Source organism: Mercenaria mercenaria, chromosome 6 (assembly GCF_021730395.1).
Source record: "Mercenaria mercenaria strain notata chromosome 6, MADL_Memer_1, whole genome shotgun sequence".
Classification (NCBI taxonomy): Eukaryota; Metazoa; Mollusca; class Bivalvia; order Venerida; family Veneridae; genus Mercenaria; species Mercenaria mercenaria.
The window spans coordinates 29,486,788-29,513,908 of record NC_069366.1 but is presented as its reverse complement, the minus strand read 5'-3'; the positions used below and the strand labels follow the sequence as shown (position 1 = coordinate 29,513,908).

At 35.2% G+C, this 27,121-nt stretch overlaps 1 protein-coding gene across 1 annotated transcript; it reads right to left on the bottom strand.

Annotated features, from left to right (window-relative positions):
* Positions 1 to 20,759: 20,759 nt before the first annotated feature.
* LOC123549301 (uncharacterized) lies at positions 20,760 to 24,888 on the bottom strand. The gene has a single exon (XM_045337273.2). The coding sequence runs from the start codon at positions 24,235 to 24,237 to the stop codon at positions 21,460 to 21,462; it is 2,778 nt and encodes a 925-aa protein (XP_045193208.2). The 5' UTR covers positions 24,238 to 24,888; the 3' UTR covers positions 20,760 to 21,459.
* Between the last annotated feature and the right edge of the window lie 2,233 nt (positions 24,889 to 27,121).

The following is a 27,121-nucleotide window of genomic DNA, read 5'->3' as shown; positions in this document are numbered from 1 at the left end:
AACTGTCGCTTACAGCATATCGAAAATAGTATTAGAGTGGAACGCCATTTGCATTCAATCTAAGGGAGGTAACAGCAACATACTATAGCCCTCATTAGCTTCTGCTTCTGTTTCCTTTTACAGCGTAAAACACCGTGGGGAGTGCGCTAGTAATACTGAGGGAGGGCAGACTTAAAACCCTCGACTGTCTTATATAAGGTTCTTGTTTTTCGTGGGAGAGTCTAATGAATATTTGACTAGATCTATCAGTATCCTTTTATGATCTGCAAAGTACAATTTTACTACAGGTGGCTGAAAAATGTAGAAACCGGATGGGGTTTTATTACAGCGTTTAAAAGTGATCAGATAGAATCTCCTCATTAAATTGAAACATTGCATGGATTTTAAATGAGTAGGCCTATACAACACCAATCCAAGTTCAAGCATAACGCGTGCATATATAGCTTCTAAATACACTGGTTCAAGGCTTGTGCCCTGCTGATTGCTAACCAAACGATGAAGTGGACGTCTCTTAACTAAATCATATTCTGCTATTTACTAGTATAAATACGTGTGTAAATGTTGTGTTCTGCTCAACCCGGATTTCCACTATCGTTCATAAACAGGCTCAATCAAATCGATCGTGCAACATTTTCATTTATGTCGTGTTGGGCGATCTGTGGTTTTCCGCATTTTTATTCTAACAATGAAAAAGATTCGTTATTTTTCTCCATGCATCCTAAAATGCATTGAATGCAGTGGTGGCGACACTCCATTGATGTGATGGCGACTACTGCATGCCTGTTCCATAACTAAACTTACTTGACAAAAACATACCTATAAACATATTCGCTTTTATAATCAGGAAGGATTACATTTACTATATCTTTAATTTCTGGACATAATTCTTCATTTTGCTATCATGTTATATTTAGGACTTGGAAATACAGCTTTTAGACAATGTGCTTATGGGCTCATATCATTTACTTGTTTGGAAATGAAAGTTTTGCCTAATTTTGATTTCTTATGGATAGACAAAGAAATGATCTATCAAGTGTGTGACCCAACTATTCTGTCACAGGATATGTTGTCTGCCTTTCAGTTTACAGTATGAGATGTCAGTGTTCAGCAGAAACAGCTGATACCCCGGCATCAAAACGTACGGTCAACGTTGACAACGTTTCATTAATTCGTTGAAAATTTTGCGTTTCTTTCTTGTATTTAATATATTTCATCGATCGTCCTCATGCATGTGATACTTTCTTTTATATGAGCCGTGCCATGAGAAAACCAACATAGTGGCTTTGCGACCAGCATGGATCCAGACCAGCCTGCGCATCCGCGCAGTCTGGTCAGGATCCATGCTGTTCGCTAACAGTTTCTCTAATTACAGTAGGCTTTGAAAGCGAACAGCATGGATCCTGACCAGACTGCGCGGATGCGCAGGCTGGTCTGGACCCATGCTGGTCGCAAAGCCACCATGTTGGTTTTCTCATGGCGCGGCTCATATGAAATCTTATTGTAAGTGCTTGGAAACGATTGCAAAATTCAACGGCGAGTTGTTTTATATTCTGACAACATTATTACGTCCCTTATATATGTGCCGAAACAGTTCTGGTGCTAGCGTTTTGTTACATATGACTGCGTTCATCCTGCAGTAACTGAACATCGACATATGTTCAAACCTTTCTTTTGACGTATGCCGCCAGCATATTGAAAATCTGTCGGCAATGCAGTATGTAATATTCTAGCAGGTTGACTGCAGTCCCGTACGTGAAGAACGTTGTGAATTACATTTGTAACAGGGATTCGAGCCCATTTTACAACACATATGAATGAACAATCAGTTTAAAACTGATTTCAGTGTATCTCAACCAGCTCCAACACTAAGTCAGTAAAGTAGGTGAGCAATCAAATACATCATATGGGCATGTATCGCCGGCATATTGATAATGGTGCATGGAGGAAGATCCATGGAAATATTTAAATACATTCTGTAGTGTGAAGACTTACATTATTTGTTGCATCTAGCCACTACCCGGTTAGCCGTGTTATCAAAACTTTAGTTACTTAGTCTTAAACATTGATGTATAAATGAATAGCATGTTTTACGGCTTATATACTGTAATGTCATAGAAAGTTAGAAACCCCAGAATCAATGGAAAATATGTTGTCTCACAGTTGTATCATTTCAAATAGACGGAATTGACAGGCATGCAACTGTGTGTAAGACCATCTTTATGCTACACCTTTTCAGTAGGGTCTCCGTGGTCGCTGATTTCGAATCACTCGCATCTGACCGCTGTAGATTCAAAACCTCGCTTTGGGCGTTAAATTCTTTCATGTGAGGAAGCCATGCAGCTGGTGTAAGGAGTGTCAATGGCTCTATTTAGGTGAATGGTTTTTGTTGCATTTGGCCAAATTGTAGACCAGGACAGGGTCGTAGCTGGTCCAATCCCCAAATAGCTGAGGTTAATTATGCACGAATGGGTACATGCGTCTTCCTTTACCATCAAAAGACGCCTATAAGTGTGTCGGTGTGACGCTGAGCCCAACAAAAAACATTTACCAGTATGCTTCCGCCTCAGTATCACAACGTGCATAGCTTGAAAACTCGCCCACAATGTAGTATCTAACTAGAAAAAAAGATACCGAGTATTGCAGTGGCAATACAGAAGTCCCCTACAGGTGAAAAAATATTTTACTTGACCTTCAATAGTGACCTTGACCTTTGACTGACAACCATGGGTCATGCGTGCGACACATACTCTAATCATGGGGAATATTTCTTTGTAGTACTAAAAATCCTTCAACGCAATTAAAAGTATTGGAGCAGAAACAAATTTTTACTTGACCTTGAACAGTGACCTTAACCTTTAACCGGCAAGCATAGATCATGCGTTGACACATTGTCTCATCATGGGGAACGTTTGTGTGTAGCATTAAGATAATCCATCAATGCATAAAATTATAAAAGTTATGGAGCAGAAACGATTTTTACTTGACCTTCAATAATGACTTTGACCTTTGATCTACAAGCATACGTCATGCATAATCTACACATTGCTCTCTATTCACATACCAAGTTTTATGAACCTAGCTTGAATCCTTTTTGAGTTATCGCAGGATCCAGATTTGCGGACGGAGGGCATTCCTACAGTCCCCTCTGGTGTTTCACCCGGTAGGGGACTAATTATGCTTTTGAAAGATGTGATATAAATTTTACTACAAATCTGCATCAAAAGCCACATTTTAATGTGATGTTCTTCACACAGCTATGGTCAACTCTGTATTCGATATAAGATCTATACATAGGTTTTTGATAAAAAAAGAGGGCACGGTCTTCCCAATTTTTTTGTTGAAACACACCACATATTTTACAGTCAGGCATCACGCTATGTCTGACGGAGCAGGTGGAAAAGTCAGTGATAGATTGTCCTTAATGCCCACTTAAGTCTTGGCGGGGCCTCCGTGTTTGAGTGCTTGATGTCGCTGACTTTAAATCACTTGCCCCTTACCGCTATGGGTTCGAACCTCACTCAGGGCATTGAATTCTTCGTGTGACGAAGCCATCCAGTAGTACTACTCAGGTGTCTGTCGTGATGAAATAATGCACGGAGGGGCACATGGGGTCTTTCTCCACCACCAAAGCTGGAAAGTCGCCAAAATGACCTACAGTTGTGTCGGTGCGACGTTAAACCTAACAAAAAACTTAGGTGTTGGCAGCGAATATATTAGTGATATGGAATAATTTAAGTGGAGAGTAAGAAAGAGTTCTGCAATTAGTAATTTTTGTACACTTGGCATGTAAAAGTTTAGCTTTCCTCTTACAACAACTATTTATATTTTCATTTAGTTTATTCACTATATAGCCGCCTATACAGAGGGAAAAGACTCTTACAAGAAATCCAGTGATAAGTCGTATTGACTGGCTAATAAATTCAAAAGTGGTCCAAACGAAAAAGTAGGAGTGCACATCACAGGTGCGCATCAACATACCGACAAATAATGAAAATGTGGTAGGCATCGGGAATTGTAATGAAGGCACTGTTTATTGATGGACGATAGTGGAAATGCATGCTACCGTCCACGCCCTGTAGCCCCGGGTTGAGCAGAACTCAACACTACACATGCTACAAGTACAAAAACAATTTAGAAACATCAGTATGAGTACCAATATCAAACATAATGGGCTATTTTTATAAGCAGGGGTTGATTATGAAGCAGTCCATGCTTATGGGGATTCTGCTAAAGGAGATGCTGAATCTCTTTCTGTTAGCAATATGACATATTATATTTGTATGTTTCCGATAATGTGGATTGTTTCATTGAAATAAGTGTCCGCAAAATGAAAATGTGGGCAAGTGATTTTATACCTTAGTTTTCAAAATTTTGAATTTCTTTGCAAGACAATTTTTACGAAAATAAAAGTAAACTTAGTTGTAAAAGTCTTTATTTAAAGTACAAAATATATATGTAAAGCTGCTCCTAAACAAAACCTTATCCAAATATGTATCAGGCCTATAATACAGTCTACAGCCTCATGCAACACAACTCACACATTTCTGACGAAGAATAGCCTTAAACTTCAATGGATATTCCAATACATATTTGATTGCTAAGCACAATGAATTTCATGTGTTCAGTGAGAAATAGAACTGTTCAGTTCCCTTGCACCTCTTCATAGTAATATTTTGCCACACTTTTTTTTATAAGAGTGAATAGTACTTGCACATTTCTTCAAACCCAACAGTCTGGTCATCCATTTCTTCAAATTCATTTTCATCCTCATTTGAATCATCATGTGTTTCTTCAAATTCATTTCTGTCTCGCACGGCTCGTGAACAGGAACCTTCATCAATATCTGAGAAATCCTGTCGCTCACCTAGCATCGACAGCATAACTTTGATAAAACAATATCTGAATGCACAGAAGTAATGATTATAGTGTGGAAGGACTTTAGAGTTGAATGTGAATACATTTTGCCAAGGAAATACAAAAAAGACGGGAGATTTTCATCTCTGGGAAACATCAATAACTTGACAAATATATTCCGCACTATGGCATGAAGATCAAATTCTTCGCCATGTTTTGATTCATTCGTTTCTGTGGGGTCAATATTCTTCATTTGTTCGCCTACTTTCATGTCATTCACGACGTGAAACATTGTGTTTTTCAGTATATAACTTGTGAGCAACGTCTTTATAGGGATGTCTGCTTTGACATGCAAATCGGGACATATTCTACTGTCACATAGTATCTTACAGGCTTTATAAGCATCTCTTGCTACTTGTGGAAGATTAAGCATATGTTCATTTTCAGCACTCATTGCTGATACTCTCAGTTTGCACTGAGGTTCATTATGAACATCGTCCTTAAATTCAGATTGTAAAAGTAGAACAGCTCCTTGTTCTTTCAAGGTTGTTAAATCACCCTTTAGATCATCAATATTGCAATTATTTGGCCACCAGTTTTTAATCTGACAAGCTGGAACTAGATCGACGTCAACCAAAATATTTTTGTATAAACATCCTTTCCAGTAGAATGTAAAATTAAAGGTAGGACTGATTATGGCTTTGTTATCACCCTCAACAAAAGAAATGTTAGGATGCTTAAAGGTCCAATACTAAGGAAAGTGAACATTTTAATTTCTTTTAAAAAGCACAGAAACTATTTCATTTTATTGGAAAATGAAAGTTGGTATGTAGAAATTCGAAATAAATCGCAGTATATGTACAATTATTTTTCTATGAAGTATGAAGAAAGTTAAAAAGACCTGGGGGGTCATTCTGTCGATTCATTGAAATTTCAACATAATACACATACATTTCTTTGAGTTCCAAAGACCTTCTGTAAATTTTGACCTGCCAATCTTCATTATTTAGTGTCTTGCAGAAGTCTATGCACTGGCTATGAAAAAAATTGCCAACTCACTTTCCCTTAGTAATGGACCTTTAAACGGACTTTCAGTTGTGTAAAGTTCTTCTAGGATTTCGTCTAGTTCACGTCGAACTTCACCAGTGTCAAGATAATTATCATCGTTAAAGAACCTTTTGTACTCCTCAGTGGCATACTCCTGTTTCAATTTGAGATATGCATATCCTTGATCTTGGTGAGATTGCTGCTCATCTACAAAACATATTTCTCCAAGTTTTTCTACAATGATAACAAAATCAAATTCATTTGGAGATTTCACTTTTGTGTTTTCTCCTACACTTCCCGACTGCATAATCCTACATTTCCAGAATTCATTTTTCTCTGTTAATTTTGCACAAATGCTTTCTACAATGTCTTTTGTTATATTCTTAATATCATCAATTTCGAAGTTTACAGCCCCAATAGCCGGAAGACTTAAAACTTTTGACATTTTATCGCCTCTGAAATTTCTGATACGATCAAACTTTTCTTCGAATTTCTCAGGAGATTTTACTAATGTTGATAACTTAATTACATCGTTAGTCAAATTAAAATGTTCCTGATCAATATGAGAATCATCACTGCATTCACAAAGTTCATCAAATACTGCTTTGTACCCTTGCATATAGGCAACATCACATGGCAGTTGTCCTAGCTTATCTCGTATATCTTTCACTTTGTATTTATTTAAGGCAGGAAGAAAATCTCGATGGAAACCATGCCAGGCAATGTAATGTAATACAGTACTTCCATGAATGTCGGCAGCAAACACATTAGCACCTTGTCTAAGGAGATCCTCTAATGTATCCAGTTCAACATTCTTTTTACCAACAAAATAAAGTAATGGTGTTTGCAAAAGCTCATTCCGCTGGTTAATGTCTGCGCCTAGATTGACTAAGGTATTTATATGCTCTTTATTTTTTGCTAGAAAGATAGGAGATTCCCCTCTTTGGTTGGTAGCATTCACATCTGCTCCATGTTTGACTGAATATTGAATCACTTTACCCGTTAAGTCATCTAAAAATTTAGCTTGATCGTCTGTTTCTTCAGTATCTTCTTCTAATTGGTTCATGTATTTTTTGAAAATACAGTGAAGAGCAGTATCACCTATCAAGTCACTTATATTAGGATCTGCACCAGCGTCAAGTATATCTTCATAGTCACTTACTGATTTTCCTTCACCGAGTTTTATAAGAATATGTAATGGTGTATTCTTGTTTATGTTCTGACTATTAAGGAGTTGTACAAGTGTTTCTTTTGATAGATACTTAAGCTCTCCTTTGAGCATTTTGTCTTGAAAATGCGGTGCATACATTCTTCTGTGTCTTAGAAAGTATCTATGGAGAAAGTTTTCACCATCCTCATCGCAAATGAATGGATTCACATGTGCGAAATGTGACAACATTATTTCAAGACTCTTCATGGACGGCCAATAATCAGCGGCTATGTGAAGCGGTGTACAACCATACTTATTCTGTGCATTCAAATCTATTGCAAACTCGTCAACATTTTCTAGAATGTAGTCCCAGAACATTTCAACCATTTGTTCTTGCTCTGAACTTCCAAATTCATATTTACCATCTTCATTTCTTCGTATACCCCAAACACTATCCCCAACTCTATCCATCAACACATGGAGAAAAGAATTCCCAATATCGTCTCGAAGATCAAAATCCTTTTCCAGTTTTAACAGATTTATTGCAGTTTGCCACGATCCATGATTTATACATTCAAATGGTGTCTTTCCATTATCGTTAGTTACATTTGCATCTACACCTTCTTCCAGTAATGCTTTTAGTGTGTTTATGTCAGCATCTGTTGAGATGGCAACATTAAATGCTGTACCACCGTTCATCTTTCGATAGCTAATATCCCATTTTTAATATGCAGGATCCTCTAACAGCTGCCTTTTTCTGTTTTGACCAAAGCACCATGTTTTCACTGGTCACATCCCTTTATTATTAATAACTGTTAACTTCTATAGATGAAACACAATAACTTGATTTTATCCCAGTATCAGTGATTGCAGGATTGTTGCCGTTTTTGTAAATCCTTATATAAATATAAAGGTAAGATCACTTTTACCTTATCATCTATATTACGATATTAAAAAATATATAACCAAATTATCGAGATTCACTATGTGACAAATGCCTATATATTGCCATTCATTTCACATTCCTGTGTGTAAATAGTTGTATGATACATTGCATTTATATCTAGTTGAATAATATCTATGTAATACAATATAAGACAAACAATCATAAAATATTCAACCATGTAAAACAATCTGTAGCTTGCTTATAAGTTTGACATGTCAGGTTCATGAATATTAATATTCAGACATTTGCTGAGGTACACTTCTTTTTCAGTATACAGACGGTTAAAGGTGGTTAGTCAGATTCGGATCAAGAAACGGATTTGTTTGAAACTTTAGTATCTGCCTATGAACAATTACTTGTGTTCATACAAATTACATTTTTAGTGTAAGTTATTTTTAAAATGTAATTTGCCCAACCAACATAGAGTTATTTTATTTTTCCTAGGGACATATTGTATTATATTTATTAATGGTTTGCACTAACAATTATATATTTAGCTGGAATTCATTAGAAAGGAAATTTTGGTATTGCAAATGTATGACTTCCAATTGCCTACCAAGATGAATCAGGGATCTCATTCTATGTTATGGGCATTTTGTTTTTCAAATAAGTCTCTAACAGAATAAACGAAAAAAGCAAAATGTTATAAAATGTTGCTCAGATGTGATTGACAAGTCTTAAAGATCCGCGACAAGCCTTTTCTACGTTTTAACATTAAGGTGGCATGTAACCCGGTTTCGAGAAATGTTAATCGCTGAATTATTCAAAGATTTGTAACTTTAAAAAAATTAATTTAAAATATATATTGACCTTTAGAAACATTTTGTCAGATCAGTCTGATCATAGTGCTTACGACAAACAAAATATAAGTCGCTAAATTTAATAATATGTCTTACCCATTAAGTTTTGAACGGTAATCTCATGTGCTCGAAAGTTTTACCGCATCTTATTCAATGTTCTCTGCTAGAGTAAAACGCATGTCTATCTCTTCAAATTCATTTCATACTCTTAAATGTGTAGTGACAGAGAGCTAAACCACATCATAAAATTGAAACATTTCTGTACCTTCAAAATTTAAGGGAATATCACATTATAGTATTGATGCATATGTATAAATTCAGATACTTTGGTTCGAAACAGATTACGAGTATATACACACCTTTAAAATTCCGACTAATCAGTGATCACATGTGAGTGCAGTGCAGATGTGCGTGGAATGTTAATAATGAGCGTAGGGTGTTGTTTTAAAATGCAATGACACGATCACCATTTTTAATGGAGATACAGAAATTATCAGGCATACTGACTTATATGGGAATAGGCCATCGCCTTGAAAATACTGAACTACTTAATACTGAAATACTTAACTCAGTCTATACGACTGAGTTAAACCCAAGGTGCTTCGGGCGGTGTCTGCATGATAACATTTTCCTAAACATGTCACACAGAGATAACAATCATGTGTATTCGACGTATCATTTTGAAACAGTTGAGTCGTCAATGCGATAGAAAACTCAAGTCATGTTATCCCAACAGTATAATGAGTGATCCAGAATGAGCCGGTGTACTGGGCTTTTATCAAAACTCAAATAGGAGAAATGATTCTTCAATAAATTTTCATTTTCAAAACACTGTGTACAATATACACACCATGTCCGTATGAAAAAAAACCAAATAAATAAATAAATCAACGCAACTTGACAGGATATTTCATGCGAGGTAATGAAATTTGTAACAAGCATCACTCCCACTAGCACCTGCTTAATAAGTAGAGCTCTATGTATTAGTTTAATCATATTTTGTACATATTTACGGAAACACAAACAACAATCACATACATCAAATATGTCATATATACAAATGGCTCTACTAAAACTATCTTGCATGGCTCTTTATCCATAAGGACTAGAAAAAGCGATACTGTATACAGTGTTGTCTGTCTAACCGTAACGTGCAATACCTTCTTCAGCAGTTTACAGTCCAGTCCCAGCTTTGGTCTCTTGAACGGCTGACTATTGTATCCGGTATTTAAGGTATATCTTTATTTTTTACAACAGCACTGGTCTTTTCATTCTTTTATCCTTGCACTTCATGAGTATTCAAATGATCTGCATTACCCAAAGATAAATTACATGGTATTCCTTAAATTTCATCTCATATATTTTCTGCGTGTTAGACGTATATTTACTTTGTATGAGGATGTAAATCACCAGAAGCGAGAAGATTCCGGATGAATAAGGGCATCTCATCTGTATCCACTCGATTTTCCCTATTATGTAATTACTATGGATGTCACCATTGTTCTGCTAGCAAAGGATGGCGATACCCATAATGGCTTCTACTACATGCCTGTTTCATAACGAACCTTACTTGACAAAACATTTACGTATCAAGAATATTACATTTATTACATATTTAATTTCTGGACATAATTCAACGTTCTACTACCAGTTAATGTTTGGGACAAGGAGTGACGACTCAGTTGAAGTACTGAGCTTATTGGTTCATGTTATTAAAATGCCCTGGTTTGGAAATTAAATCTGATTTGAAATTACCGTCGGACAAGTAATGTATCAACTTGTTGACCCAACGATTCTGTGACATCTGTGACATGATCTTTTATCTGCTTTCAGTTTACAACACGCGATGTTAGTGTTTAGCAGAAACTTGAGAAAGGCAACTTACCGAAACAATTCTGTAAGCGTTTTATTACTGAACAAATATTCTAGCAATATATTTATACGGTTGAATGCAGCCTAATACGACCTGAACACAATAACAAGGATTCAAACTCATTTTAACAACACATGAAAAATAAAGCGAATACGTTACACTGATTCCGCAGTGTACATTGTGTATCTTTTATGGGGACAAAGATATCGACGAGGAATACAGCGTTAGCTTAGCATCAAAATATCTTTTTTGGATGTGCATCGGCGGAATATTGTAAATCCGTCGGCAATGCAATATGTATGGCGATTTTCCAGCTTTTGATGGTGGAGGAAGACCTCTGGCATTATTTCAGAACATTTGATCCTGTGAAAATGCACATTACTTGCTGCATCAAGTATTAGTGTGTTTGCAAGTTCTCAGCCATACCAATTGATATATAACACTGAAAAATTTCCACTTTTTCTCATTCTGATGCAGCTACTTGTTAGTCAGCCGTGTTATCAAGACTTCAGCTACTTAGGAATGACCTGTTTCGCGGCTTGTATATTGAAATGTCAAAGAAACCTCATAGTCAATGGGAAATCATTTATCTCACGTACAGTTGCATGGTACCAAAAAGATGGAATCTTTTACCGAAATCGACGGGCATGCGACTGTGTGTAAGCCCATCTTTATGCTACACTTTCCAAGTAGGGTCTCCGTGGTCGCTGACTTCACATCACTTGCATCTGACCGCTGTAGATTCAAAACCTCGCTTTGGGTGTTAAATTCTTTCATGCGAGGAAGCCATGCAGCTGGCTAAAGGAAGGTCAGGGGTCTTGTTCAGGTGTGTCAATAAAGTATTACGAAGGGGTACATGTGTCATCCTCCACCATCAAAAGCTGGAAACTTGCCAATTATTTTGTCGTTGAGACGTTAAAATAACCCTTTATCAGTATGCTTCCGCCCCTTATCAGTTGAAACTGAAAACAACATAATTCACTGAAAAACCCGATCACTAGACGGTGTCTGACTAGATATAATTATGATTACAAATTCTACTATACTTTGGCTGATACAAAGTGTATCATAAGCCACCTTTTATGGAGATGTTATTTACAAACTTCGTAAGCCTCTTGGTCATGGCAATTCTTTAGTTGTATTCAGTAAAATTATTAAAAGTTTTATTAAAAGAGGTTACGGCACTTTTTTTAAAGGCACTGACCTTCAGATCGTACGACAAAAATATTTGAAAAAATAGATATCAAGAAATTATTGCTATATTTTAAAAAGGCTTTGAAACTTAATTACTGACAGAATATATATTACAGAAACGGAAAAAATGAGTTGATTTTACTAATTTGTTTCCATTCAAATTTTAAAAGCGTTTTTTACGGGGTACCGGATGTAAATTGCCTTAATTATAAAGCTTTACATTTAAGGACTGTTAAAGTTAGTTCTGCATGCAGGAACATTTTTGTTGCCGAGGCGGCCCGGATTCGAGCAGCGACTAGGGGCATTTTTCTTTTTCTTGATTTGTTTTTTTTTTTCAGATACCTTAAAAACAAAAACTAAAGTTCTAACCTAACTTCAATTTCAAAGAAAAATCATTTAAAGCGAAAAGCTTAAGGACACTGCTATTAAACCCACTACGATGTTTTACAGTCAGACGCTACGCTGTGTCTGACGGAGCAGGTGAAAGACTCAGCAATAGCCCAATTAGGTACTGCATCTGGTATATTAGATATTTATGGTGATAACTTTCCTTTTTAATGTTTCTGTGACGATGGAACAAAGCGGAGAGTGAAAACAAGATTTATGCTGAACCGGTTCAATCACTCCGGTAAAGTTTTTACCCCTGGCCTTTTGAAAAGCTTTATCCCCGATGTATTAATATGTTTATTTGTTCGTTTTTGTTTGAGTTTGTTTTACTTTGTCTATGTGTTGTTAAGTAACACTTACATACACTGCCGAATGTTTCATTATGGAAAGAATGCGTTCTTGGAACGTGGCTATTCAAAATGTATAAATTGCATTATAATTCTAATGCCGTGGCATTCAGTAAAAACTTTAACATTGTTTTGTAAAAATAACCATTCTTGTTGGGAAGACTGGTTCTTTTAACAAACTTTTATGTTTATTACACAATCTGTCTTTACAGAGAACAAAATATACTGATATACCTATACATATATCTTCATGGCATAAAAGTTACTCAAATAAAGTGACTCTTGCAAGAAACCAACTGATAAGCCGTACTGACCGGCTATCAAATTCAAAGTTGAATATCAATATCAGACATAATGGGTCATTGGCAAGTAGAGGTTGATTAAGAAGGAGCCCATGCTGGTGGAGATTCTTCTGAAGGAGATCTTGCTGCTAAAAGTGTGATACATAATTTATGTATGTGCCCAATAATGAGGATTGTTTCAGGCAAGTAAAAATTTCATTACATGTACTTAGTATTCAAAATTTTGAATTTCTCCGAAAGTCGATTATTTAGAAAGGATTAAATACTTAGTTGTAAACTTCTTTGTGTAAAGCTGTTCCTAGACGCAGATTTATCCAAATATGTATCAGCTTTCAAAGTCTACAGCTTCATGTAGAAAAACTTCTACATTTCTGATGAAGAATAGCCTTCAACCTCAATGGATATTTAATATATATTTCATTGCTAAGCACAATGAATTTTACATGTATCCTGTATATAAAGCTGTTTAATTCTCTTGCACCTATTCATAGTATGTCAAACTTTTTCATAAGAGTGAGTAGTGACACCACTTAAATGATTTTTTAAACCAAACACTCTGGTCATTCATTTCTTCAAGCTCATCTTCGTCCTTATTAGAATGCTCATTTGCTTCTTCAGATTCATTTCTGTCTCGCACGGCTCGTGAACAGGAACCTACATCAATATCTGAGAAATCCTGACGCTCACCTAGCATCGATAGTATTATTTTGATAAAACAATATCTAAATGCACAGAAGTAATGATTATGCTTTGGAAGGACTTTAGAGTTGAATGTGAATACATTTTGCCAAGGAAATATAAAAGACGGGAGATTTTCATCTCTTGCGAACTTCAATAATTTGACAAATACATTCCGCACTATAGTATGAAGGTCAGTGTTTTCGCCATATTTCGATTCATTCGTTTCGGTGAGTTCACTATCCTTCCTTTGTTTGCTTACTTTCATGTCATTCATGACGTGAAACATTGTGTTCTTGAGCATATAACTTGTGAGCAACTTCTTTATAGGGATGTCTGCTTTGGCATGCAAATCAGGACAAATTCTACTGTCACATAGTATCTTACAGACTTTATAAGCATCTCTTGCTACTTGTGGAAGATTAAGCATATGTTCCTTTTCAGCACTCATTGCTGATACTCTCAGTTTGCACTGAGCTACATTCACATCCTTGATTTCAGATTGTAAAAGGAGAACAGCTCCTTGTTCTTTCAAGGTTGTTAAATCACCCTTTAGATCATCAATATTGCAATTATCTGGCCACCAGTTTTTAATCTGATAAACTGGAACTAGATCGATGTCAACCAGAAGGTTTTTGTATAAACATCCTTTCCAGTAGAAGGTAAAATTAAAGGTTGGACTGACTATGGCTTTGTTATTACCCGCAACAAATGAAATGTTTGGATGCTTAAATGGACTTTCAGTTGTGTAAAGTTCGTCTAGGATTTCGGCTAGTTCACGTCGAACTTCATCAGTTTCAAGATAATTATCATCGTTAAAGAACCTTTTGTACTCCTCGGCTGCATACTCCTGTTTCAATTTTAGATATGCATATCCTTGATCTTGGTGAGATTGCTGCTCATCTACAAAACATATTTCTCCAAGTTTTTCTACAATGATAACAAAATCAAATTCATTTGGGGAATGCACTTTTGTGTTTTCTCCTACACTTCCCGATTGCATAATCCTACATTTCCAGAATTCATTTTTCTCAGTTAATTTTGTGCAAATGCTTTCTACAATGTCTTTCGTTACATTCTTAATATCATCGACTTCTCCTTCGAAATTTACAGCTCCAATACCCGGAAGACTTAAAATCTTCAACATTTTATCGCCTCTGAAATTTCTGATACGATCAAACGTTTTTTGGAACTCCTCAGAAGTTTCTACTAATGTTGATAGCTCAATTACATCGCCAGCCAGATTAAAATGTTCCTGATCAATATGAGAATCATCACTACATTCACAAAGTTCATCAAATACTGCTTTGTACCCTTGCATATAGGCAACATCACATGGCAGTTGTCCTAGCTTATCTCGTTTATCTTTCACTTTGTATTTATTTAAAGCAGGAAGAAAATCTCGATGGAAACCATGCCAGGCAATGTAATGTAATACAGTGCTTCCATGAATATCGGCAGCAAACACATTAGCACCTTTGCTAAGGAGATTCTCCAATGTATTCAAATCAACATTCCTTTTACTAACAACATCAAGTAATGGCGTTTGCAAAAGCTCATTCCACAGGTTAATGTCTGCACCTAGACTGACTAAGGTATTTATATGCTCTTTGTTTTTTGCTAGAAAGATAGGCGATTCCCCTCTTTGGTTGATAGCATTCACATCTGCTCCATGTTTGACTAAACATTGAATCACTTTATCAGTTAAGTCATCGAAACATTTAGCTTTTTCGTCTGTTTCTTCAGTATACTCTTCTAACTGGTTCATGTATTTTTTTAAAATACAATGAAGAGAAGTATCACCCATGCAGTCACTTATATTAGGATCTGCACCAGCTTCAAGTATATCTTCATAGTCACTTACAGATTTTCCTTCACCAAATTTTATAAGAATATGTAATGGTGTATTCTTGTTTATGTTCTGACTATTAAGGAGTTTTATGAGTGTTTCTTTTGGTAGATACTTAAGCTCTCCTTTGAGCATTTTGTCTTGAAAATGCGGTGCATACATTCTTCTGTGTCTTATAAAGTATCTATGGAGAAAGTTTTCACCATCCTCATCACAAATGAATGGATCCACATGTGCGAAATGTGACAACATTCTTTTAAGACTCTTCATTGACGGCAAATAATCAGCGGAAATGTGAAGCGGAGTACACCCATATTTATTTTGTGTATTCAAATTTATTGCAAACTCGTCAACATTTCCCAGAATGTAGTCCCAAAACTTTTCAATTATTTGTTCTTGTTCTGAAGTTCCAAATTCACATTTACCATCCACATTTCTTCGTATACCCCAAACACTATCTCCAACTCTGTCCATCAACACATGGAGAAAAGTATCCCCACTGTCGTCTCGAAGATCAAAATCCTTCTCCAGTTTTAACAAATTTATTGCAGCTTGCCACGATCCATGATTTATGCATTCGAATGGTGTGTTTCCATTATTGTTAGTTACATTTACATCCGCACCATCTTCTAGTAATGTTTTAAGTACTTTTATATCAGCATCTGTTGCGATAGCAACATGGAATGCTGTATCACCGTTCATATTTTGACAGTTAAGGTCCCATTTTAAATATTCACGATCATCCGTTACTGACTTTATCTTTTACCAGTACTTCTCAGGAAAATTCTTCAATTAACATGTTATCCAGGAGGACCTTATAAGAAGTCCTAGGACAATAATGAGTTATGTCCATGTTGCTGTACCTTTGATAATATTTGTCTGTTTAGTTTTACGTTGCATTTTTTTTCATAAAAAGCACCATGTTTTCACTGACCACATCCCTTCATTATTCATAACTGGAAACTATCACATCTTGATGAAACAATAATTTGAGTTTTATCTCATCAGTAACAGTGATTGCAAGATAATTACAGTTTTATTTTGTAAATACACATATAATGGTAACATCACTTTCACATTTTCATTTTTTATAAAGATATTGTTTGTCAATAAATTATCGAGCTTTCACTATGCCGCATGTGCCAATATTGCCATTGATTTTAATTCCTGTGTTTAAATAACAATATCATGAATATGAGTCATATAAGCCATGTAGAACATTCTGTACTAAAATACGGTGTGTCGTATATTTACACAAAGCGGGTTGTTTGTCGAAATTTCATTTTTAGATTGTTTGAGAATCCACAAAGTGTGTTTTTCCTTTATCAAGAAACGTTTTTTTTTAACCTTTAATATCTGCTCATGAACAATCATATTTGTTCATACAAGGAAGTTATTTCTAAAATTTCATTTTTCATAGCTTTGATGGCAAACCAACATAGAGTTATTTTATTTTGCGTGGAGGCTTATTTATTAATGGTTTGCACTAACAATTATATATTTCAAATTAGCTGAAATTCATTAGAAAGGATTTTTTTATATTATTAATTCCCTTTGCTTACCAAGAAGAAATCAGAAGCTACCAGCCGTTTTGAAACTTTCCGTTTGATTAAGATTGTTCAAATATCTTGATATCTATCCAATACAAATTAACTAGATAATAAATCAAGATAAGAGGAAGTACATGTTCCCAGCATTTTTAGGGGGAAGTGATTGTAAACCTTATTTTATAAATTAAAATCAACAACCCACACATTTCTAACAGGGATATTCTATTTAATGGGCATTTTGTCCTTCTAACAAGTCTCTAACAGAATATATGAAAAATCAAAAATGTCGTAAAGTATTGCTCAGACGTGACTGACAAGTTTGAAGGATCCGCGACAAACCTGTTCTACGTTTTAACATTAAGCTGGCATGTAACCCGGTTTCGTGAAATGTTCCGCTAAATTATTCAAAGATTTGTAACTTTAAAAAAATAAATAAAATATATATGGACCTTTTTTTATATCAAATACAGATACATTTTGTCAGACCAGTCAGATCATAGTGCTTACGACAAACAAAATATAAGTCGCTAAATCTAATAATATGTCTTACCCATTAAGTTTTGAACGGTAATCTCATGTGCTCGAAAGTTTTTCCGCATCTTATTCAGTGTTCTCTGCTAGAGTAAAACGCATGTCTATCTCTTCAAATTCATTTCATACTCTTAAATGTGTAGTGACAGCTAGAGAGCTGAACCACATCATAAAATTGAAACATTTCTTTACCTTCAAAATTTAAGGAAATATCATATTATAGTATTGATGCATATGTATAAATTCAGATACTTTGGTTCGAAACAGATTACGAGTATATACACACCTTTAAAATTCCGACTAATCAGTGATCACATGTGAGTGCAGTGCAGATGTGCGTGGAATGTTAATAATGAGCGTAGGGTGTTGTTTTAAAATGCAATGACACGATCACCATTTTTAATGGAGATACAGAAATTATCAGGCATACTGACTTATATGGGAATAGGCCATCGCCTTGAAAATTCTGAAGTATAGACTGAGTTAAACCCAAGGTGCTTCGGGCGGTGTCTGCATGATAACATTTTCCTAAACATGTCACACAGAGATAACAATCATGTGTATTCGACGTATCATTTTGAACAAGTTGAGTCGTCAATGCGATAGAAAACTCCAGTCATGTTATCCCAGCAGTATAATGAGCGATCCAGAATGAACCGGTGTACCGGGCTTTTATCAAAACTCAAAAAGGAGAAATGATTCTTCAATAAATTTTCATTTTCAAAACACTGTATACAATATACATACCATGTCCATATGAAAAAAAAAATAAATAAATGAACGCAACTTTCATGCGAGGTAATGAAATTTGTAACACTCATCCCTCCCACTAGCACCTGCTTAATAAGTAGAGCTCTGTGTATTAGTTTAATCATATTTTGTACATATATACGGAAACACAAACAACAATCACATACATCAAATATGTCATATATACAAATGGCTCTATTAAAACTATCTTGCATTGGCTCCTTATATCCATAAGGACTAGAAACAGCAATACGGTATACAGTCTTGCTTGTCTTTCTAACCGTAACGTGCAATACCTTCTTAAGCAGTTTACATTCCAGTCGGTAGCCTAGTGGTAGAGCGTCCGCTTCGAGTGCGGGAGGTCGTGGGTTCGATCCCCGGCCGCGTCATACCAAAGAAGTAAAAAGAATGGTACTAGTAGCTTCCTCGCTTGGCGCTGAGCATTAAGAGGATAGTGCTAGGAATGGTCAGCCCGGTGTCAGAATAATGTGACTGGGTGGGTTATCATGCCACGTGTCTACGGCGTGATATTCCAGTGAGGCAGCACTATAAAGTTGGGCATTGTGCTCACTGCTACAAGTAGACATCGTCGTTTATATGACTGAAAAACTGTTGAAAAAGACGTTAAACCCGAACAAACACACACACAAACACACACACATACATTCCAGTCCCAGCTTTGGTCTCTTTCTTGAACGGCTGGTTATTGTATCCGATATTTAAGGTATATCTTTAGTTTTTACTGTAGCACTGGTCTTTTTTATTCTTTTATCCTTGCACTTCATGAGTTTAACGTCTACTGAATTCAAATGATCTGCATTACCCAAAGATAAATTACATGGTATTCCTTAAACTTCATCTTATATATTTTCTGCAAATATAATGTTAGACGTATATTTATTTTATATGAGAATGTAAATCAATCTTGGTTTTAGGCCAGATCCGAGGAGATTCCTGATGAATAAGGGCCTCTCATCTGTATTCACTCGATTTTCCCTATTATGTAATTACTATGGATGTAACCATTGTCCTGCTAGCAAAGGATGGCGAGACCCATTTATGGCTTCTAACTAACCTTACTTGACAAAAAAGTTTACGAATACTTGTAAATAATTTTATTCATTTTAATGATCAGGAATAATTACATTTATTACATATTTAATTTCTGGACATAATTCAACGTTTTACTACCAGTTAAAGTTTGGGACAAGGAGTGACGACTCAGTTTAAGTACTGAGCTTATTAGTTCATGTTATTAAAATCCCCTGGTTTGGAAATTAAATCTGATTTGAAATAATTTTGATCATTTACCGTCGGACAAGTAATGTAATTCAATCTGTGTCTGGACGACATTGCTTCATTTCTGGTGTAAAAATCTGGACAGTAGAAACTTCTTGTATGCTTATTCATAGTGTTACAAAAAGCAAATTGTTTAGTTTTTGCTAGTGCAACTTGAGAAAGGCAATCGTACGAAAACAGCATATTCATGTGTGAGAAACGTGTTTAATCATTACATAATAGCAAAAGTTACATGATTCGCATGTAATTATTTTTATGACAGTTCTGTTGTAGACTATGTGTGCATGCACTATTGTAAAATCCGCGGCAATCATATGTGCATTTGCTTGAAGGAAGATGTATTCTGAAGCTAAACTACATTACTGCTGTAATGCAGCCTAATACTCCTGAACCAATATAAACAATGAATATAAACTCTCTTTAACAACCTAGAGATAAATAAAGATGAACAGTTTAAGCTGATTCCGGGGCTAATGATGATACTTAGTAGGTATCTTTTTAGTGGGGAAAAAAAGATTCGATCGACGAGAGATAGTACTTTCAGCCGTGTTAGCTTCTGCATCAAAAGTAATTCTTTTTTTAATGGAATGGTGGGCCATCGGCGGAAATAATTTGTTAAATCGTCGAATTGCAATATTGTAGTGGCGAATATTTCCTAGCTTTTCATGGTGGAGGAAGCCCTCTGGACAAATTATTTCAGAACATTCGGAAATATTACAGTGCTTTTAAACCCACTACATTGCTTTACAGTCAGTCAGACGCTACGCGGTGTCTGACGGAGCAAGTGAAAGACTCAGTAATAGCCCACTTAGGTGCTGCATCTGGTATATTACAGATTCATGGGGATAACTTTCTTTTTTTTCAATGTTTCTCAATGGAACAAAGCGGAGAGTGAAAACAAGACTTATGATTAACCGGTTCAAACACTCAGGTGAAGATTTCACCCCTGATCTTTTGAAAAGCTTTATCCCCGCTGTATTAATATGTTGTTATTTGTTTCGTCTTTGTTGGAGTTGGTTTTACTTTGTCTATGTGTTGTTAAGTAACACTTACATACAATTCCGAATGTTTCATTTTGGAGAGACTGCGTTCTTGGAACATGGCTATTCAAAATGTATAAATTGCATTATAATTCTAATGCGGTGGCATTCAGTAATTACTTTGACATTTTTTGTAAAAATAACGATTTTTGTTGGAAAGACTTTTTCTTTAAACAAAATTTTTATCTTTATTACACAATGTCTATACAGAGGACAAAATATACTTATATACTTACATATATATCTTTAAGGCATAAAAGCTACTCAAATAAAGTGACTCTTGCAAGAAATCAACTGAAAAGCCGTATTGACCGGCTATTATGTCAAAGTTTAATGTCAATATCAAACATAATGGGTCGTTTTTGCAAGCTGAGGTTGATAAAGAAGGAGCCCATGCTAACGGAGATTCTGCTGAAGGAGATACCGATTCTCTTGTTGCTAAAATTGTGATGAATTATTTTATGTATGTCTCCAATAATGAGGATTGTTCCAATGAAATAAGTGCTTTGCAATGTGAAAATGCCGGCAAGTAATTTCATTACATGTACTTAGTATTCAAAATTTTTAATTTCTCCGAAAGTCAATTATTTAGAAAGGATTAAATGCGTAATTGTAAAACTCTTTATTAAATATTATTTGCGTAAAGCTGTTCCTAGACGCATATTTATCCAAATATGTATCAGGTTTCTAACACAGTCTACATCTTCATGTAATACCCCTTCATTTCTGATGAATAACAGCCTTAAACCTCAATGGATTTTCTAATACAAATTTGTTTGCTAAGCACAATAAATTTCATTTGTTCAGTGGGAGATAAAACTGTTCAATTCCCTTGCACCTCTTCATAGTATGTCACACTTTTTCATAAGAGTGAGTAGTACTTGAACTCTTCAAACTCAACAGTCTGGTCATCCATTTCTTCAAATTCATTTTCCTCCTCATGTGAATCCTCACGTGCTTCTTCAAATTCATTTCTATCTCGCACGGCTCGTGAACAGGAAACTTCATCAATATCTGAGAAATACTGTCGCTCACCTAGCATCGACAGCATAACTTTGATAAAACAATATCTAAATGCACAGAAGTAATGATTATGATGTGGAAGGACTTTAGAGTTGAATGTGAATACATTTTGCCAAGGAAATACAAAAGACGGGAGATTTTCATCTCTTGTGAACTTCAATAACTTTACAAATATATTCCGCACTATGGTCTGAAGTTCAGTGTTTTCGCCAAAGTTTGATACATTCTTCTCAGTAGGTTCACTTTTCCTCCTTTGCTCGCTTACTTTAATGTCATTCATGACGTGAAACATTGTGTTTTTGAGCATATAACTTGTAAGCAATTTCTTTATAGGGATGTCTTCTTTGACATGCAAATCAGGACAAATTCTACTGTCACATAGTATCTTACAAACTTTATAAGCATCTCTTGCTACTTGTGGAAGATTAAGCATATGTTCCTTTTCAGCACTCATTGCTGATACTCTCAGTTTGCACTGAGGTACACTAATATATTGTGCATCAACATCATCCTTAATTTCAGATTGTAAAAGCAGAATAGCTCCTTGTTCTTGCAATGTTGTTGAATCGCCTTGTAGATCATCAATATTGCAATTATCTGGCCACCAGTTTTTTATCTGACAAGCTGGAACTAGATCGATGTCAACCAGAAGGTTTTTGTATAAACATCCTTTCCAGTAGAAGGTAAAATTAAAGGTTGGACTGATTATGGCTTTGTTATTACCCACAACAAATGAAATGTTTGGATGTTTAAACGGACTTTCAGTTGTGTAAAGTTCTTGTAGGATTTCGTCTAGTTCACGTCGAACTTCATCAGTGTCAAGATAATTATCATCGTTAAAGAACCTTTTGTACTCCTCAGTGACATACTCCTGTTTCAATTTGAGATATGCATATCCTTGATCTTGGTGAGATTGCTGCTCATCTACAAAACATATTTCTCCAAGTTTTTCTACAATGATAACAAAATCAAATTCATTTGGAGATTGCACTTTTGTATCTTCTCCTACACTTCCCGACTGCATAATCCTACATTTCCAGAATTCATTTTTCTCTGTTAATTTTGCACAAATGCTTTCTATAATGTCTTTCGTTACATTCTTAATATCATCAATTTCTCCTTCGAAATTTACAGCTCCAATACCCGGAAGACTTAAAACCTTCGACATTTTATCGCCTCTGAAATTTCTGATACGATCAAACTTTTCTTCGAATTCCTCAGGAGTTTTTACTAATGTTGATAGCTTAATTACATCGCTTGTCAGATTTAAATGTTCCTGATTCATATGAGAATCATTACTACATTGACAAAGTTCATCAAATACTGCTTTATACCCTTGCATATAGGCAACATCACATGGCAGTTGTCCTAGCTTATCTCGTATATCTTTCATTTTGTATTTATTTAAAGCAGGAAGAAAATCTCGATGAAAACCATGCCAGGCAATGTAATGTAATACAGTACTTCCATTAATGTCTGCAGCAGACACATTGGCACCTTTCCTAAGGAGATCCTCTAATGTACCCAACTCAACATTCTTTTTACCAACAAAATAAAGTAATGGTGTTTGCAAAAGCTCATTCCGCTGGTTAATGTCTGCGCCTAGATTGACTAAGGTATTTATGTGTTCTTTGTTATTCGCTAGGAAGATAGGGGATTCCCCTCTTTGGTTGATAGCATTCACATCTGCTCCATGTTTGACTAAACATTGAATCACTTTATCTGTTAAGTCATCGAGTAATTTAGATTCTTCGTCTGGTTCTTCAGAATCCTCTTCTAATTGGTTCACGTATTTTTTGAAAATACAATGAAGAGCAGTATCACCTTTCCAGTCACTTATATTAGGATCTGTACCGGCTTCAAGTATATCTTCATAGTCACACACAGATTTTCCGTGACCGAGTTTTATAAGAATATGTAATGGTGTATTCTTATTTATATTCTGACTGTTAAGGAGTTTTACAAGTGCTTCTTTTGGTAGATACTTAAGCTCTCCCTTCAGCATTTTGCCTTGAAACTGTTGTGCATACATTCTTTTGTGCTTTAGAAAGTATTTGTGAAGGAAGTTTTCACCATCCTCATCACATATAAATGGATCCACATGTTTGAAATATGATAACATCATTTCAAGACTCTTCATGGATGGCCAATAATCAGCGGCAATGTGAAGCGTCGTACAACCATACTTATTTTGTGCATTCAAATCTATTGCAAACTCGTCAACATTTTCCAGAATGTAGTCCCAAAACTTTTCAATCATTTGTTCTTGGTCTGAATTTCCAAATTCACATTTACCATCTATAGTTCTTCGTATACCCCAAACACTATCCCCAACTCTGTCCATCAAAACATGAAGAAAAGTATCCCCAATGTCGTCTCGAAGATCGAATACCTTCTCCAGTTTTAACAAATTTATTGCTGTTTGCCACGATCCATGATTGATACATTCGAATGGTGTCTTTCCATTATTGTTAGTTACATTTACATCTGCATCTTTTTCCAGTAATGCTTTTAGTATGTTTATGTCAGCATCTGTTGAGATGGCAACATGAAATGCTGTATCACCATTCACATTTTGATAGTTAATATCCCATGTTAGATATTCATTACCCTCCATTGCTTGCCTGCACTTCTTATGAATACTCGATCCTGGCTGATCTTTTTAATACTAATTAGAATCTTCACAGTAAGTGCTGTTAATGTTGTTCTTGAGTTTCCTATTCATTTAGTCCCATACTTTCAATAACATTAGTTTTTCAATGATTGTTATGTACTTAAATATTATTTTAATTTCACTTCATTTTTTATTATCATACAAAGCACCATGTTTTTCATTGGTCAAAACCTCTTATCATTCATAGCTAGTAACTATCGCTTTTATAGATGGAACTTTTTATTTCGTCAATAACAGTGACTGCAGGTTTATTTACGGTTTTTGTAAATCCTTATATAAACATAAAGTTAAGATCACTTTCACTTTTTCATCATCATGAATTTTAAAGATATTGTTTGTCAATAAAACCAAATTACTGAGCTTTCAAAATGCCACATTTGCCAGTATTTTGCCATTGATTTTACATTCCTGGGTATAAATAGTTGTATGATACACTGCGTATAGATCTAGTTTGTATATATCTATGTAATATATCCAATGTAAATCCAACAAGCATATACTATTCAACCATGTAGAACATTCTGTACTTAATATCTGTAAATTTGATACGTCATAGATTTACACAAAGCGGGTTCATGAATATCAATATTCAGACATTTGCTGCGGCTCACTACATGCTCGCTTTTCATGGATAATTTAAAGGTGCTTAATCAGATTTGGATCAAGAAAAGGATTTGTTTGAAACTCTACCATCTGCTCATGAACACTTACTTGTGTTAATCTAGAGCTAAATGCAAATAACATTGTCAGTGGAAGTTATCTTTAAAATTCTATTTTGCGATCCAGGTTGCATAACCAACTAACGAAGATTTATTTCATTTTGACCAAGGAATGTTATTAATTTATTATATTCGCACTAACTTTTACATTTTCAGTTGAAAATAATTAGAAATGCGATTCTGAAAATCCACTGTTTTATCTTTACAGATTGAAGGAATAAATTCAGAAGCTTCATACAGTTTTAAAACTTTCTGTAAGATGCAGATTGTTGAAATATCGCGCTATCTGTCAAATTCAAATGTAAAAATAGATAATATATCAAAGTAACAGGAAGCACATGTAGATCTACCCAGCTTGTTTTAGGGCGAAGTCATTACAAACGTTATATATAATAATCAATAACTAATAGGGATCTCATTCAATATAATGGGTATTTCGTTAAACAAGTACGCACAGGACTTGAAAGCATGTTGCATTAAGTAATAGGATGAGCATTTAACAAAATAATACGTTACTGTGACCAATTAGTACATACGTTAGACATGACGACATTGCAAGTCATCATGATAACATAGTATTTACCCAAATATAACATGATCTTGAGAAGCTACTACGCTAAATAAAGAAGATACCGGTACCTTGTTTTCATCTAACATAAACAGCTCTGGCGTTCCTATATGTTGTTTTATTTTTTCAATTTAATTCTATGCCTTTATATGTTCAATGACAGACAGCTTCAGAATTTAAGGAAGCTTCATAATAATTTGATATCTATACATATGTATAAGTTACAATTACTTTGTTTCGAAACAGTATATACCTTTAAAATTCCTCCGACTAATCAATTATCACATGTGAGTGCAGTGCAGATGAATGAAAAAAGTGCGGAGGTTGAATAGAGAATACACTAGATTTCCGTTTTTAATGGAGATAACGAAAGTATGAGGCATACCGACTCCAATGGAAAAATGACATCGTCATGGAAATCGAAACATTTGTATCCAACGAATTTCCGGCGGTGACTACACTCAACAAAATTCCTAATCGGTCAGTTTATATTTATATTACTATTTTGTCAATAATGCAGGTATTTACACAAAATTTCACATGCCGACATTTGAATAGGTACTACAGCTAATTATTAACTTATTTTTTGTGACTGGCCAAAGTAACCGCATTAGGCGGTTTGCCTAATATTGGATATTATGCACGTACAGTGCATGTGCACCAACATGCACGTTTTTGTTTACAATTTTGGCATTACTGACGAAAGTCCAACTAGAAAAACACATATTATGGTGAAATTGACACAAGAGCAATGGGATCGATCTTTCGGAATGCTGCTAGCTGGGACACATTTACGGCACGTGTTATTGTTTTTAGAATTTCAATAGAATTTTGATGTTATTTGTTTGTAACTGTTACTTTGATGGTTATTTCCATTTGTAACCTTATTTCCGTTTACAAGAACCTTCACTCGTTGGTTGTCTACCATCCGCGCTCTTTTTCGAAATTTAACCAAAGTACAATTCATTGAAATGACCGATTTTTTAATTTTGTTGTATAATTCCGACAGCCCGGGCGCGTTGCTCTTGTGTCAATTTAACGATGATATGTGTTTTTCTAGAAGGACTTTCGTCAGTAACATCAAAAGTGTTCATTAACACGTGGATATTGGTGCACATGCCATGCACGTGCAGAATATGCTAAATTGGCTAAAACGCCTAAAGCTGTTATTTTGGCGGTGAGTCGGTCAAAAATAAATCAATAATTAGCTGCAGTACTTAATTAAGTGTCGGTATGTGAAATTTCGTGTAAATACTTGCATTATTAACAAAATAGTAATACAATAAAAACTGACCGATTAGGAATTTTGTTGAGTGTACATGTGAACAATAGTTATTGTCCTAAACAAGAGCTGTCTGTTGACAGCGCGCTCGACTATTCGAAGAATTGATTAGAGTATAGGGTCAAAATATTACCAGAGATTTTCAGACAAAAGGAAAAAAGACACGACAAACAATGTACCTGTATTTAGGGAACTGGATATGTCTTGTGCTATTATTATGGCAATGTGTGACCATGATGGTAAGCAAGTGTTCAAAGT